The sequence below is a fragment of the Sycon ciliatum genome, chromosome 9 (assembly GCF_964019385.1).
Source record: "Sycon ciliatum chromosome 9, ocSycCili1.1, whole genome shotgun sequence".
Lineage (NCBI taxonomy): Eukaryota > Metazoa > Porifera > Calcarea > Leucosolenida > Sycettidae > Sycon > Sycon ciliatum.
In genome coordinates this window covers 8052645-8067171 of record NC_088651.1, presented here as the reverse complement: position 1 = coordinate 8067171, position 14527 = coordinate 8052645, and the positions used below count along the sequence as shown (strand labels likewise).

The 14527-nt window shown below is 45.6% G+C and overlaps 1 protein-coding gene and 1 long non-coding RNA gene across 2 annotated transcripts; both read right to left on the bottom strand.

Annotated features, from left to right (window-relative positions):
• Nucleotides 1-306: 306 nt before the first annotated feature.
• Nucleotides 307-6991, bottom strand: LOC135824536 (TATA-binding protein-associated factor 172-like). Its single transcript, XM_065337272.1, has 6 exons — nucleotides 6938-6991; nucleotides 5304-5498; nucleotides 4308-4385; nucleotides 2795-2924; nucleotides 2152-2243; nucleotides 307-1571 (listed from the first exon to the last, which is right to left on the bottom strand). The coding sequence occupies exons 2-6, from the start codon at nucleotides 5450-5452 to the stop codon at nucleotides 1277-1279; spliced, it is 744 nt and encodes a 247-aa protein (XP_065193344.1). The 5' UTR covers nucleotides 5453-5498; nucleotides 6938-6991; the 3' UTR covers nucleotides 307-1276.
• A 3982-nt stretch (nucleotides 6992-10973) lies between these two features.
• LOC135824641 (uncharacterized) lies at nucleotides 10974-13233 on the bottom strand. The gene is made up of 7 exons (XR_010554897.1): nucleotides 13174-13233; nucleotides 12807-12864; nucleotides 12440-12497; nucleotides 12074-12131; nucleotides 11707-11764; nucleotides 11340-11397; nucleotides 10974-11019 (listed from the first exon to the last, which is right to left on the bottom strand). It is a non-coding gene; the product is annotated as an uncharacterized LOC135824641 (long non-coding RNA).
• Nucleotides 13234-14527: the final 1294 nt, after the last annotated feature.

Sequence of the window (14527 nt, the reverse complement as noted above, 5' to 3'; positions counted from 1 at the left end):
GGCCTTATTGGCCTCTTCAGAAAAACGAAGCTCCTCGAAACTCCTCGAAACTCCACAACCTCATCCGATGGGAGAGGTGGATTAGTTCCGAAGAGTGTGGAATAGCACGTAGTGCGTGGAGATGGTCGATCTGATCGGACGTCATCATCGCCATGACAATTCCACTGATAAACTGTAAAATGATAGAAACCGTTCTAATGGGACACTTCAACTAAACTCTTTTAAAAATTTGTTTGAACAGTTGATGAAGACAATTCGAACGCGGCCTAAGATGTACCTCGGACACGTCAAGCAAAGTACACAAGATACTAGACATTGGCGGATAATGCTCGAAAAGGTGGCACGACCTGGTGCAAAACTAATCAAAATACCTGTTAACCCTACTTATCCAGATGACTTCCAAAAACATGTCAGAATTAATAGAAGACACGCACATAGATAAAAAACACAGGTCAAAACTGCCAGAATACGCACATAAAAATACAAGCTCCCAGGGCTTGATATCAATGTAGTTCTGAAGAGAGGGCATAGTACGGGAAATTGGCCCTTTCTGAAGAGAGGAAGCTCCCAGCTGGTGTCAGTGGGCACACTGCAGAGAACCGTGGCTCAAACAGACGAGCATGATGTATTTAACAGTCAACACTGTGCTATTGCAGCACAGCTCCACAAAGGTAAGTACAAACTCATCAGTAGCAGCAACTCTTGCTGAACATGTCCTAGCGGACTGTGCATACAGTACATCCTCAGCTAACGCAGCACATGCGTTGACAGACAGACTGTGCATGCAGCACATGTGCAGGCAGACTGTGCATGCAGTACATCCTCGCGAATTGGGCATGCATGCAGTACGTCCTCGCGCACTGCATGCAGTACATCCTCGCGCACTGCATGCAGTACATCCTCGCGCATTGGGCATGCATGCAGTACGTCCTCGCGCACTGCATGCAGTACATAATCGCGCATTGGGCATGCATGCAGTACGTCCCCGCGCATTGGCCATGTACACAGCAGGAAATCCAGCTGACAAAAACAAAGCGACTACACAGACTGGTATATGCACGACAGCGCATGGGTAGCATGTGAGACAGCGCATGGGTAGCATGTGAGACAGCGCTGATAACGCCATTGTCTGAAAGGATAAAAAAGGACTCGGGTGGCTGTAACTGATAGCCGCAGCAAACTGACCAAGTGAATATCACCTGCAGCCTGACGTCCAGTCTCCAGTCATGCCAATGCTGATCTGCAGGATAGGAGTGACGTGTGGAGACAAGCAGCACTAAGTCTTGTCGCTCAGTGATTGCAGATACCCATCTAGACTATACTCCTCCTCATACTGTTTACTGTCCCACAGCTCTTCCAGGTCTTCAAGAGCAGCCTTCATTGAGCCTCCACCACCGGCGGCAGTAGCACTGGAACTAGCTGCTTGCTGCAAACCACCTGCTGCCTTGCCCTTCCTGGTGACCGATGACGTCTCCTCCCCTTGGAACAGATCCAGCAGTTGGTGTGTGTCCATTGACGACAGGCTGGAGTTCTCTGCAGTCACCACCGAGTTTGCGTTGCCCAGCTTGAATCTTTGAAGACAACAACAACAACAACAACAACAACAACAACAACAACAACAACAACAACAACAAAGATACGACACCGATTTTGATGGATATACATGTATGTGAAAACGCACAGACATACCAAAAAATTCACAATCCCGAAGAGAACACTCTATGGGAAGAGAGAGAGGGAGAGAGAGAGAGAGAGAGAGAGAGAGAGAGAGAGAGAGAGAGAGAGAGAGAGAGAGAGAGAGAGAGAGAGAGAGAGAGAGAGAGAGAGAGAGAGAGAGAGAGAGAGAGAGAGAGAGAGAGAGAGAGAGAGAGAGAGAGAGAGAGAGAGAGAGAGAGAGAGAGAGAGAGAGAGAGAGAGAGAGAGAGAGAGAGAGAGAGAGAGAGAGAGAGAGAGAGAGAGAGAGAGAGAGAGAGAGAGAGAGAGAGAGAGAGATATTAATGCCTCATGGAGCTATCGGAATCGCACCAGGAATCGTCAAACAAAAGAACGGGCTGTCACTTCGTAGATCCGCTTAGACAATGGGGGGGGGGTATACTTTACATTGAAAACACACCCACCCCCACACACATTTTGAAATCTGCAGTCACTCACCTCATTATTCTCTCTTCCATAGTACCACGTGTTACAAGACGATACACATTGACAACCTTCTTCTGGCCAATACGATGAGCTCGGTCCATTGCCTGGATTACACAAATGTACCCAGACACAAACATACACGGACACAGACATTTAGAGAAAAGAGATGAAGGTAGAGGAGAGAGGGGGGGGGGGGGGTGTGAAGCTGCCAAGGTCCAGCTACAAAGAACCACAGGTGTACACCACTAGCTCCTACTGAAGCTGCACTATCAGCAGCACTGTCAGCAGCATCGCCATCACCGGTGGCAGCAGCAGTAGTAACAGCGGCGGCGGCAGCAACAGAAGCAGCAGCAACAGCAGCGGCAGCAGCAAGAGAAGCAGCAGCAGCAACATCACCAACAGCAGCAACAACAGCAGAATCATCACCATCAGCGGCGGCAGCAGCAGCAGCAGCAACAACAGATTCTCCGACGGCAGCAGCAACAGCAACAGCAGCAGGAGAAGCAACAGCAGGAACAGCAGTAGCAACAGCAGGAACAGCAGTAGCAACAGCAGGAACAGCAGTAACAACAGCAGGAACAGCAGTAGAAGCAGCAGTAGAAGCAGCAGTAGAAGTAACAGCAGGAACAGCAGCAGAAACCGTAGATATACTAACCTGTAAGTCCTTCATGGGATTCCAGTCATGTTCCATGAAGATAACTGTATCAGCACCTGTCAAGTTTAGACCCAGACCACCAACGTGTGTAGTCAACAGCAACATATCTATACTGGCATCGTTGTTGAACCTACAGACACATGTACACACACACACACACACACACACACACACAGACAGGCATACACACATACACACACACAGATAGATAAACAGATAAACAGATAAACACACACACACACACACACACACACACACACACACACACACACACACACACACACACACACACACACACACACACACACACACACACACACACACACACACACACACACACACACACACACACACACACACACACACACACACACACACACACACACACACACACACACACACACACACACACACACACACACACACACACACACACACACACACACACACACACACACACACACACACACACACACACACACACACACACACACACACACACACACACACACACACACACACACACACACACACACACACACACACACACACACACACACACACACACACACACACACACACACACACACACACACACACACACACACACACACACACACACACACACACACACACACACACACACACACACACACACACACACACACACACACACACACACACACACACACACACACACACACACACACACACACACACACACACACACACACACACACACACACACACACACACACACACACACACACACACACACACACACACACACACACACACACACACACACACACACACACACACACACACACACACACACACACACACACACACACACACACACACACACACACACACACACACACACACACACACACACACACACACACACACACACACACACACACACACACACACACACACACACACACACACACACACACACACACACACACACACAGAAGCACAGATAGTATACATTTCACTTCAATGGACTTGAATGGACTATAATTATGGAAGCAAGATCAGCTGTTGTTCATGTACTCTATTCGAGTCATGCTTTTATACGCGACACTACAGTATTCATGAGATGGTCCTTCTTGCTGTGGTCTGTGCACACTTGGTTTGCTATTATACGTCCATGCTGTCTTGGTGTCCTTAAAGCTTAATGTGCTCTAACTACCCTTGCTGGTGAGACGGATCAATGACATTGGGTTCTGTTTGCTCTATCCCTTGTGTGTTTTTTAAATATATTTTTATCACTATTGATTTAACAATGTACAGTAATGGCAAGTGAAATCCGACCCCTGAGCTTTGGTGCACTCACATTATTTCTGTTTGCACGTACAAGAGGCGTTAGTAGAATCCATGTACTAGTGTCCATGTACCAGGCCTGGACTGGTCACTAACCACATGGTTGAATACTCGGGACAAATTACTGATAATTATGGCGAGAAGTGTCATAATAATCATAACAACATGGCATAATACACACCGTGTGACAAGGCCATGTCGCTCCATTGCCGGTGTACTGCCGTCCAGTCGCAGGTAGGAAATACAAGGGAAGTGTGACCTACGTAGTAACAGCACGTACATACACACATACACACACACACACACACACACACACACACACACACACACACACACAGACACACACACACACACACACACACACACACACACAGCACGTACACGAGCAAAGACACATATATAATGCTGGAACTACAGTAAAACTCCCCAGATCCAGACGTCCCTAATCCGGGCACCTCTGTCTACTGGGCACCTTTCTGACCATCTATAGTCACAGGAATTGGCATTTCAACAGAAAAACGGCCCCAAAAACTATTCATTACAAATGTTTACTTGCATGCACTAGTAGGTATGTTCTGAGTTACGGGCAATTCCTAGTCAGGGGCAGTGCTCCGTCTCAACCTGCCTGAACCGGGGGAGCTTTACTGTACTTATAAAGTACTGAAAATAAATTCCCAAAGACACGCAGCATACAAAAGCAGTTGCTGAGCAAAAAGATAGATAAGCCAGCCACCGCCAGCCACCGCCAGTCAGTCACCCTCATGCTCAGTCAATGACAGTACTGTCGGGCGCTGAAGAGCGGAGCGTCGAAGAACGAACGGCCCAGAATTTCACCAAGCACAGCATGCCAATGTATGCACGGTGACTCAACTGTGCATAGACTGTAACACATGAAAATAAGAATGGTCTAGCATAGGAGGCTGACCCCCTCCTCCAGTTCTTCGGTGCCAGACAGTACCGTAGCCAACACAGGTCAGTTAGCCACCAATCTAGGCTACACAATGCTATACAACTTACAAGGCTACACAATGCTATACAAGGCTTGCAAGGCTACACAATGCTATACAAGGCTACACAATGCTATACAAGGCTTACAAGGCTATACAATGCTATACAATGCTATACAGGGCTATACAAGACAATAGAGGGTAAAACTGCACCTGACCATTTCACTTACTTGAGAAGGTCACTCTCCACTATATCCAGCACACTCTTGGCTTGGCAGAAGAGCAAGACTCGGTGAGCTGACACAACATTACCATCCAGGATGTCAGCAGCACTTGAACAAAGTGAAGTATTCGCACCACCACCACCAGTAGACTCCATGTGTGCGCTGCTGCTACCACCAAGTCCCAGATCAAACAGAAGCTGTCTGTAAACACGCAAACACATACCAAAAGCGTCAAGCGGACATAAATACTTCAGAAAAAGTACATACATACATCCATACATACACACACACACACACACACACACACACACACACACACACACACACACACACCAAAGCGTCAAGCACAGGTGCGCATGCACAATCACACACAAAAAAGGCAGGATAAAGATAGTGCATCGCAGGCCATAAGCGAGGGTCCCTGGTTGGAGTCCTGGTGGTGACAGTCAATTATTCTTCAGACTTTTCCCGTTGCCAACCCCCTCAAACATATGAATAAAGATGACCCTAGAACAGGGCATACAACAAAGTGAAGCAAAACTCTCTCCCAGAAACCGTCTCCCTTCATGGCCCATCTCTTTTAGTTTGTATGACGAGAAATCGCACTCTGCAAACATTCGCCTTCTCTGCGATCTACAGGGCTGTTGCAAGCAATGGCAATACAGACGATTGTATTACTTTGCCAGTAATGCAAGGTGCTGGTTTGCGACTTGTGAAGGGGGAAAGACGTGATGCAATGGATGTCCTAAAATTTCACATCTACAGGACCTTCCATGGAGTACTGCCGGTTGCTGAAGAACTGGGAGGTCAGCCTCGTAGCCTAGATTGTTCTTATTTTCATGTACTACAGTCTATGCACAGTTAAGTCACCTGCATACATTGGTAAGCTGTGCTTGGTGAAATTCTAGCTTGTTCGTTCTTCGGCGCCCGCCAGTACTGTACAGATCACCATGTTTGTGTACAAGACCATGCAATCAGAGTCTGCAATCAGAGTCTGCAATCAGAGTCTGCAATTAGAGTCTGCAATTAGAGTCTGCAATCAGAGTCTGCAATCAGAGTCTGCAATTAGAGTCTGCAATCAGAGTCTGCAATCAGAGTCTGCAATCAGAGTCTGCAATCAGAGTCTGCAATTAGAGTCTGCAATCAGAGTCTGCAATCAGAGTCTGCAATCAGAGTCTGCAATCAGAGTCTGCAATTAGAGTCTGCAATCAGAGTCTGCAATTAGAGTCTGCAATCAGAGTCTGCAATTAGAGTCTGCAATCAGAGTCTGCAATCAGAGTCTGCAATCAGAGTCTGCACAGACCGAAAGCAGCGGGCACACACAGCACAGTGCGCAGCACAGCAGGCATCCTGCACATAGACTTGCCGGGGCTCGGGAGGCTGAGGCAGAGGTGCGGAACAGCGGTGAACAGCTAGACCACCCTTGCTGCGAAACCAACGCCCACAATCTCCACAGTGGCAAGCCCTATTCACAGCAGTGCCAAATTTTAGGGTCACTGATTGTGGGTGCCAGCGCTCTACAAGCAAACCAAAAATGAAACCAATGCGACCGCTGAGACATTACAGCTGGGTCATGTTATAGAGAGGTACGTTGAAATTGAAAGGTCAGCACAAATGGTCAAAATCCGACATTTTCTCACCTTTCTGCCCGTTCGCAGCTTAGAAAATGACAATGACCATCCCCATCTCGTTGGTTAGCTGGATATAGACAAGAGCACCATGTAAAAGAGTCACATTTCTCTAAAGAACTCGCCCAGGGCTGCTGAAAGCTGAAAAAGAACCTGTCTAGAAGTTTGGGGTTTTTTACCCGTGCATCTTTTACTTTGCGACTAAACAATTCACAGCAGTGCAAAATTTTCTGGGTCACTGAATGCGGGTGCCAGCGCCCTAAAAGGAAACCAAAAATGAAACCAATGCGACCACTGAAATTACAGCTGGGTCATGTTATAGAGAGGTACGTTGAAATTGAAAGGTCAGCACAAATGGTCAGAATCCGACATTTTCTCACCTTTCTGCCCGTTCGCAGCTCAGAAAATGACAATGACCATCCTCATCTCGTTGTGTAGCTGGACATAGAAAAAAGCACCATGAAAAAGAGCCACATTTCTCTAAAGAATTCACCCAGGGCTGCTTTAAGCTGAAAAAGAACCTATCTAGAAGTTTGGGGCTTTTTACCCGTGAATCTTCACTTTGCGACTAAACTATTCACAGCAGTGCCAAATTATTAGGGTCACTGATTGTCGGTGACAGCGCCCTACAAGCAAACCAAAAATGAAACCAATGCGACCGCTGACATTATAGCTGGGTCATGTTATAGAGAGGTACGTTGAAATTGAAAGGTCAGCACAAATGTTCAAAATCCGACATTTTCTCACCTTTCTGCCCGTTCGCAGCTCAGAAAATGACAATGACCATCCTCATCTCGTTGTGTAGCTGGACAGAGACAAGAGCGCCAAGAAAAAGACCCACATTTCTCTAAAGAACTCGCCCACGGCTGCTGAAAGCTGAAAAAGAACCTATCTAGAAGTTTGGGGCTTTTTACCCGTGAATCTTCACTTTGCGACTAAACTATTCACAGCAGTGCCAAATTTTTAGAGTCACTGATTGTGGGTGCCAGCGCCCTACAAGCAAACCAAAAATGAAACCAATGCGACCGCTGACATTACAGCTGGGTCATGTTATAGAGAGGTACGTTGAAATTGAAAGGTCAGCACAAATGGTCAAAATCTGACATTTTCTCACCTTTCTGCCCGTTCGCAGCTTAGAAAATGACAATGACCATCCTCATCTCGTTGGTTAGCTGGACATAGACAAGAGCACCATGAAAAAGAGTCACATTTCTCTAAAGAACTCGCCCAGGGCTGCTGAAAGCTGAAAAAGAACCTATCTAGAAGTTTGGGGCTTTTTACCCGTGAATCTTCACTTTGCGACTAACTATTTACAGCAGTGCCAAATTTTCTGAGTCAATGAATGCGGGTGCCAGCGCCCTAAAAGCAAACAAAAAATCAAATCAATGCGACCACTGACATTACAGCTGGTTCATGTTATAGAGAGGTACGTTGAAATTAAAAGGTCAGCACAAATGGTCAAAATCCGACATTTTCTCACCTTTCTGCCCGTTCGCAGCTCAGAAAATAACAATGACCATCCTCATCTCGTTGTGTAGCTTGACATAGACAAGAGCACCAAGAAAAAGACCCACATTTCTCTAAAGAACTCGCCCTGGGCTGCTGAAAGCTGAAAAAGAACCTATCTAGAAGTTTGGGGCTTTTTCCCGTGAATCTTCACTTTGCGACTAAACTATTCACAGCAGTGCCAAATTTTTAGGGTCATTGATTGTGAGTGCCAGCGCCTTACAAGCAAACCAAAAATCAAACCAATGCGACCGCTGACATTACAGCTGGGTCATGTCATAGAGAGGTACGTTGAAATTGAAAGGTCAGCACAAATGGTCAAAATCCGACATTTTCTCACCTTTCTGCCCGTTCGCAGCTCAGAAAATGACATTGACCATCCTCATCTCGTTGTGTAGCTGGACATAGAAAAAAGCACCATGAAAAAGAGCCACATTTCTCTAAAGAATTCACCCAGGGCTGCTGAAAGCTGACAAAGAACCTATCTAGAAGTTTGGGGCTTTTTACCCGTGAATCTTCACTTTGCGACTAAACTATTCACAGCAGTGCCGAATGTTTAGGGTCACTGATTGTGGGTGCCAGCGCCCTACAAGCAAACCAAAAATCAAACCAATGCGACCGCTGACATTACAGCTGGGTCATGTTATAGAGAGGTACGTTGAAATTGAAAGGTCAGCACAAATGGTCAAAATCCGACATTTTCTCACCTTTCTGCCCGTTCGCAGCTCAGAAAATGACAATGACCATCCTCATCTCGTTGTGTAGCTGGACATAGAAAAAAGCACCATGAAAAAGAGCCACATTTCTCTAAAGAATTCACCCAGGGCTGCTGAAAGCTGAAAAAGAACCTATCTAGAAGTTTGGGGCTTTTTACCCGTGAATCTTCACTTTGCGACTAAACTATTCACAGCAGTGCCAAATTGTTAGGGTCACAGATTGTCGGTGCCAGCGCCCTACAAGCAAACCAAAAATGAAACCAATGCGACCGCTCACATTATAGCTGGGTCATGTTATAGAGAGGTACGTTGAAATTGAAAGGTCAGCACAAATGTTCAAAATCCGACATTTTCTCACCTTTCTGCCCGTTCGCAGCTCAGAAAATGACAATGACCATCCTCATCTCGTTGTGTAGCTGGACATAGACAGGAGCGCCAAGAAAAAGACCCACATTTCTCTAAAGAATTCGCCCTGGGCTGCTGAAAGCTGAAAAAGAACCTATCTAGAAGTTTGGGGCTTTTTACCCGTGAATCTTCACTTTGCGACTAAACTATTCACAGCAGTGCCAAATTTTTAGGGTCACTGATTGTGGGTGCCAGCGCCCTACAAGCAAACCAAAAATCAAACCAATGCGACCGCTGACATTACAGCTGGGTCATGTTATAGAGAGGTACGTTGAAATTGAAAGGTCAGCACAAATGGTCAAAATCCGACATTTTCTCACCTTTCTGCCCGTTCGCAGCTCAGAAAATGACAATGACCAACCTCATCTCGTTGTGTAGCTGGACATAGAAAAAATCACCATGAAAAAGAGCCACATTTCTCTAAAGAATTCACCCAGGGCTGCTGAAAGCTGAAAAAGAACCTATCTAGAAGTTTGGGGCTTTTTACCCGTGAATCTTCACTTTGCGACTAAACTATTCACAGCAGTGCCAAATTTTTAGGGTCATTGATTGTGGGTGCCAGCGCCCTACAAGCAAACCAAAAATCAAACCAATGCGACCGCTGACATTACAGCTGGGTCATGTCATAGAGAGGTACGTTGAAATTGAAAGGTCAGCACAAATGGTCAAAATCTGACATTTTCTCACCTTTCTGCCCGTTCGCAGCTCAGAAAATGACAATGACCATCCTCATCTCGTTATGTAGCTGGACATAGAAAATAGCACCATGAAAAACAGCCACATTTCTCTAAAGAACTCACCCAGGGCTGCTGAAAGCTGACAAAGAACCTATCTAGAAGTTTGGGGCTTTTTACCCGTGAATCTTCACTTTGCGACTAAACTATTCACAGCAGTGCCAAATGTTTAGGGTCACTGATTGTGGGTGCCAGCGCCCTACAAGCAAACCAAAAATCAAACCAATGCGACCGCTGACATTACAGCTGGGTCATGTTATAGAGAGGTACGTTGAAATTGAAAGGTCAGCACAAATTGTCAAAATCTGACATTTTCTCACCTTTCTGCCCGTTCGCAGCTTAGAAAATGACAATGACCATCCTCATCTCGTTGGTTAGCTGGACATAGACAAGAGCACCATGAAAAAGAGTCACATTTCTCTAAAGATCTCGCCCAGGGCTGCTGAAAGCTGAAAAAGAACCTATCTAGAAGTTTGGGGCTTTTTACCCGTGAATCTTCACTTTGCGACTAAACTATTTACAGCAGTGCCAAATTTTCTGAGTCAATGAATGCGGATGCCAGCGCCCTAAAAGCAAACAAAAAATCAAATCAATGCGACCACTGACATTACAGCTGGTTCATGTTATAGAGAGGTACGTTGAAATTAAAAGGTCAGCACAAATGGTCAAAATCCGACATTTTCTCACCTTTCTGCCCGTTCGCAGCTCAGAAAATAACAATGACCATCCTCATCTCGTTGTGTAGCCGGACATAGACAAGAGCACCAAGAAAAAGACCAACATTTCTCTAAAGAACTCGCCCAGGGCTGCTGAAAGCTGAAAAAGAACCTATCTAGAAGTTTGGGGCTTTTTCCCATGAATCTTCACTTTGCGACTAAACTATTCACAGCAGTGCCAAATTTTTAGGGTCATTGATTGTGGGTGCCAGCGCCCTACAAGCAAACCAAAAATCAAACCAATGCGACCGCTGACATTACAGCTGGGTCATGTCATAGAGAGGTACGTTGAAATTGAAAGGTCAGCACAAATGGTCAAAATCTGACATTTTCTCACCTTTCTGCCCGTTCGCAGCTCAGAAAATGACAATGACCATCCTCATCTCGTTATGTAGCTGGACATAGAAAATAGCACCATGAAAAACAGCCACATTTCTCTAAAGAACTCACCCAGGGCTGCTGAAAGCTGACAAAGAACCTACCTAGAAGTTTGGGGCTTTTTACCCGTGAATCTTCACTTTGCGACTCAACTATTCACAGCAGTGCCAAATGTTTAGGGTCACTGATTGTGGGTGCCAGCGCCCTACAAGCAAACCAAAAATCAAACCAATGCGACCACTGAAATTACAGCTGGGTCATGTTATAGAGAGGTACGTTGAAATTGAAAGGTCAGCACAAATGGTCAAAATTCGACATTTTCTCACCTTTCTGCCCGTTCGCAGCTCAGAAAATGACAATGACCATCCTCATCTCGTTGGTTAGCTGGACATAGACAAGAGCACCATGAAAAAGAGTCACATTTCTCTAAAGAACTCGCCCAGGGCTGCTGAAAGCTGAAAAAGAACCTATCTAGAAGTTTGGGGCTTTTTACCCGTGAATCTTCACTTTGCGACTAAACTATTTACAGCAGTGCCAAATTTTCTGAGTCAATGAATGCGGGTGCCAGCGCCCTAAAAGCAAACAAAAAATCAAATCAATGCGACCACTGACATTACAGCTGGTTCATGTTATAGAGAGGTACGTTGAAATTAAAAGGTCAGCACAAATGGTCAAAATCCGACATTTTCTCACCTTTCTGCCTGTTCGCAGCTCAGAAAATAACAATGACCATCCTCATCTCGTTGTGTAGCTGGACATAGACAAGAGCACCAAGAAAAAGACCCACATTTCTCTAAAGAACTCGCCCTGGGCTGCTGAAAGCTGAAAAAGAACCTATCTAGAAGTTTGGGGCTTTTTCCCGTGAATCTTCACTTTGCGACTAAACTATTCACAGCAGTGCCAAATTTTTAGGGTCATTGATTGTGGGTGCCAGCGCCCTACAAGCAAACCAAAAATCAAACCAATGCGACCGCTGACATTACAGCTGGGTCATGTCATAGAGAGGTACGTTGAAATTGAAAGGTCAGCACAAATGGTTAAAATCTGACATTTTCTCACCTTTCTGCCCGTTCGCAGCTCAGAAAATGACAATGACCATCCTCATCTCGTTATGTAGCTGGACATAGAAAATAGCACCATTAAAAACAGCCACATTTCTCTAAAGAACTCACCCAGGGCTGCTGAAAGCTGACAAAGAACCTATCTAGAAGTTTGGGGCTTTTTACCCGTGAATCTTCACTTTGCGACTAAACTATTCACAGCAGTGCCAAATGTTTAGGGTCACTGATTGTGGGTGCCAGCGCCCTACAAGCAAACCAAAAATCAAACCAATGCGACCGCTGACATTACAGCTGGGTCATGTTATAGAGAGGTACGTTGAAATTGAAAGGTCAGCACAAATGGTCAAAATCTGACATTTTCTCACCTTTCTGCCCGTTCGCAGCTTAGAAAATGACAATGTCCATCCTCATCTCGTTGGTTAGCTGGACATAGACAAGAGCACCATGAAAAAGAGTCACATTTCTCTAAAGAACTCGCCCAGGGCTGCTGAAACCTGAATAAGAACCTGTCTAGAAGTTTGGGGCTTTTTACCCGTGAATCTTCACTTTGCGACTAAACTATTCACAGCAGTGCCAAATTTTCTGGGTCACTGAATGCGGGGGCCAGCGCCCTACAAGCAAACCAAAAATGAAACCAATGCGACCACTGAAATTACAGCTGGGTCATGTTATAGAGAGGTACGTTGAAATTGAAAAGTCAGCACAAATGGTCAAAATCCGACATTTTCTCACCTTTCTGCCCGTTCGCAGCTTAGAAAATGACAATGACCATCCGCATCTCGTTGGTTAGCTGGACATGGACAAGAGCACCATGAAAAAGAGTCACATTTCTTTAAAGAACTCGCCCAGCGCCGCTGAAAGCTGAAAAAGAACCTATCTAGAAGTTTGGGGCTTTTAACCCGTGAATCTTCACTTTGCGACTAAACTATTCACAGCAGTGCCAAATTTTCTGGGTCACTTAATGCGGGTGCCAGCGCCCTAAAAGCAAACCAAAAATGAAACCAATGCGACCACTGAAATTACAGCTGGGTCATGTTATAGAGAGGTACGTTGAAATTGAAAGGTCAGGACAAATGGTCAAAATCCGACATTTTCTCACCTTTCTGCCCGTTCGCAGCTCAGAAAATGACAATGACCATCCTCATCTCGTTGTGTAGCTGGACATAGACAAGAGCACCATGAAAAAGAGCCACATTTCTCTAAAGAACTCGCCCAGGGCTGCTGAAAGCTGAAAAAGAACCTATCTAGAAGTTTGGGGCTTTTTACCCGTGAATCTTCACTTTGCGACTAAACTATTCACAGCAGTGCCAGATTTTTAGGGTCACTGATTGTGGGTGACAACGCCCTACAAGCAAACCAAAAACGAAACCAATGCGACCGCTGACATTACAGCTGGGTCATGTTATAGAGAGGTACGTTGAAATTGAAAGGTCAGCACAAATGGTCAAAATCCGACGGTTTCTCACCTTTCTGCCAATTCGCAGCTCAGAAAATGACAATGACCATCCTCATCTCGTTGGTTAGCTGGACATAGACAAGATCACTGAGAAAGAGACCCACATTTATCTAAAGAACTCGCCCAGGGCTGCTGAAAGCTGAAAAAGAACCTATCTAGAAGTTTGGGGCTTTTTACCCGTGAATCTTCACTTTGCGACTAAACTATTCACAGCACTGCCAAATTTTTAGGGTCAATGATTGTGGGTGCCAGCGCCCTACAAGCAAACCAAAAATCAAACCAATGCAACCGCTGACATTACAGCTGGGTCATGTTATAGAGAGGTACGTTGAAATTGAAAGGTCAGCACAAATTGTCAAAATCTGACATTTTCTCACCTTTCTGCCCGTTCGCAGCTTAGAAAATGACAATGACCATCCTCATCTCGTTGGTTAGCTGGACATAGACAAGAGCACCATGAAAAAGAGTCACATTTCTCTAAAGATCTCGCCCAGGGCTGCTGAAAGCTGAAAAAGAACCTATCTAGAAGTTTGGGGCTTTTTACCCGTGAATCTTCACTTTGCGACTAAACTATTTACAGCAGTGCCAAATTTTCTGAGTCAATGAATGCGGATGCCAGCGCCCTAAAAG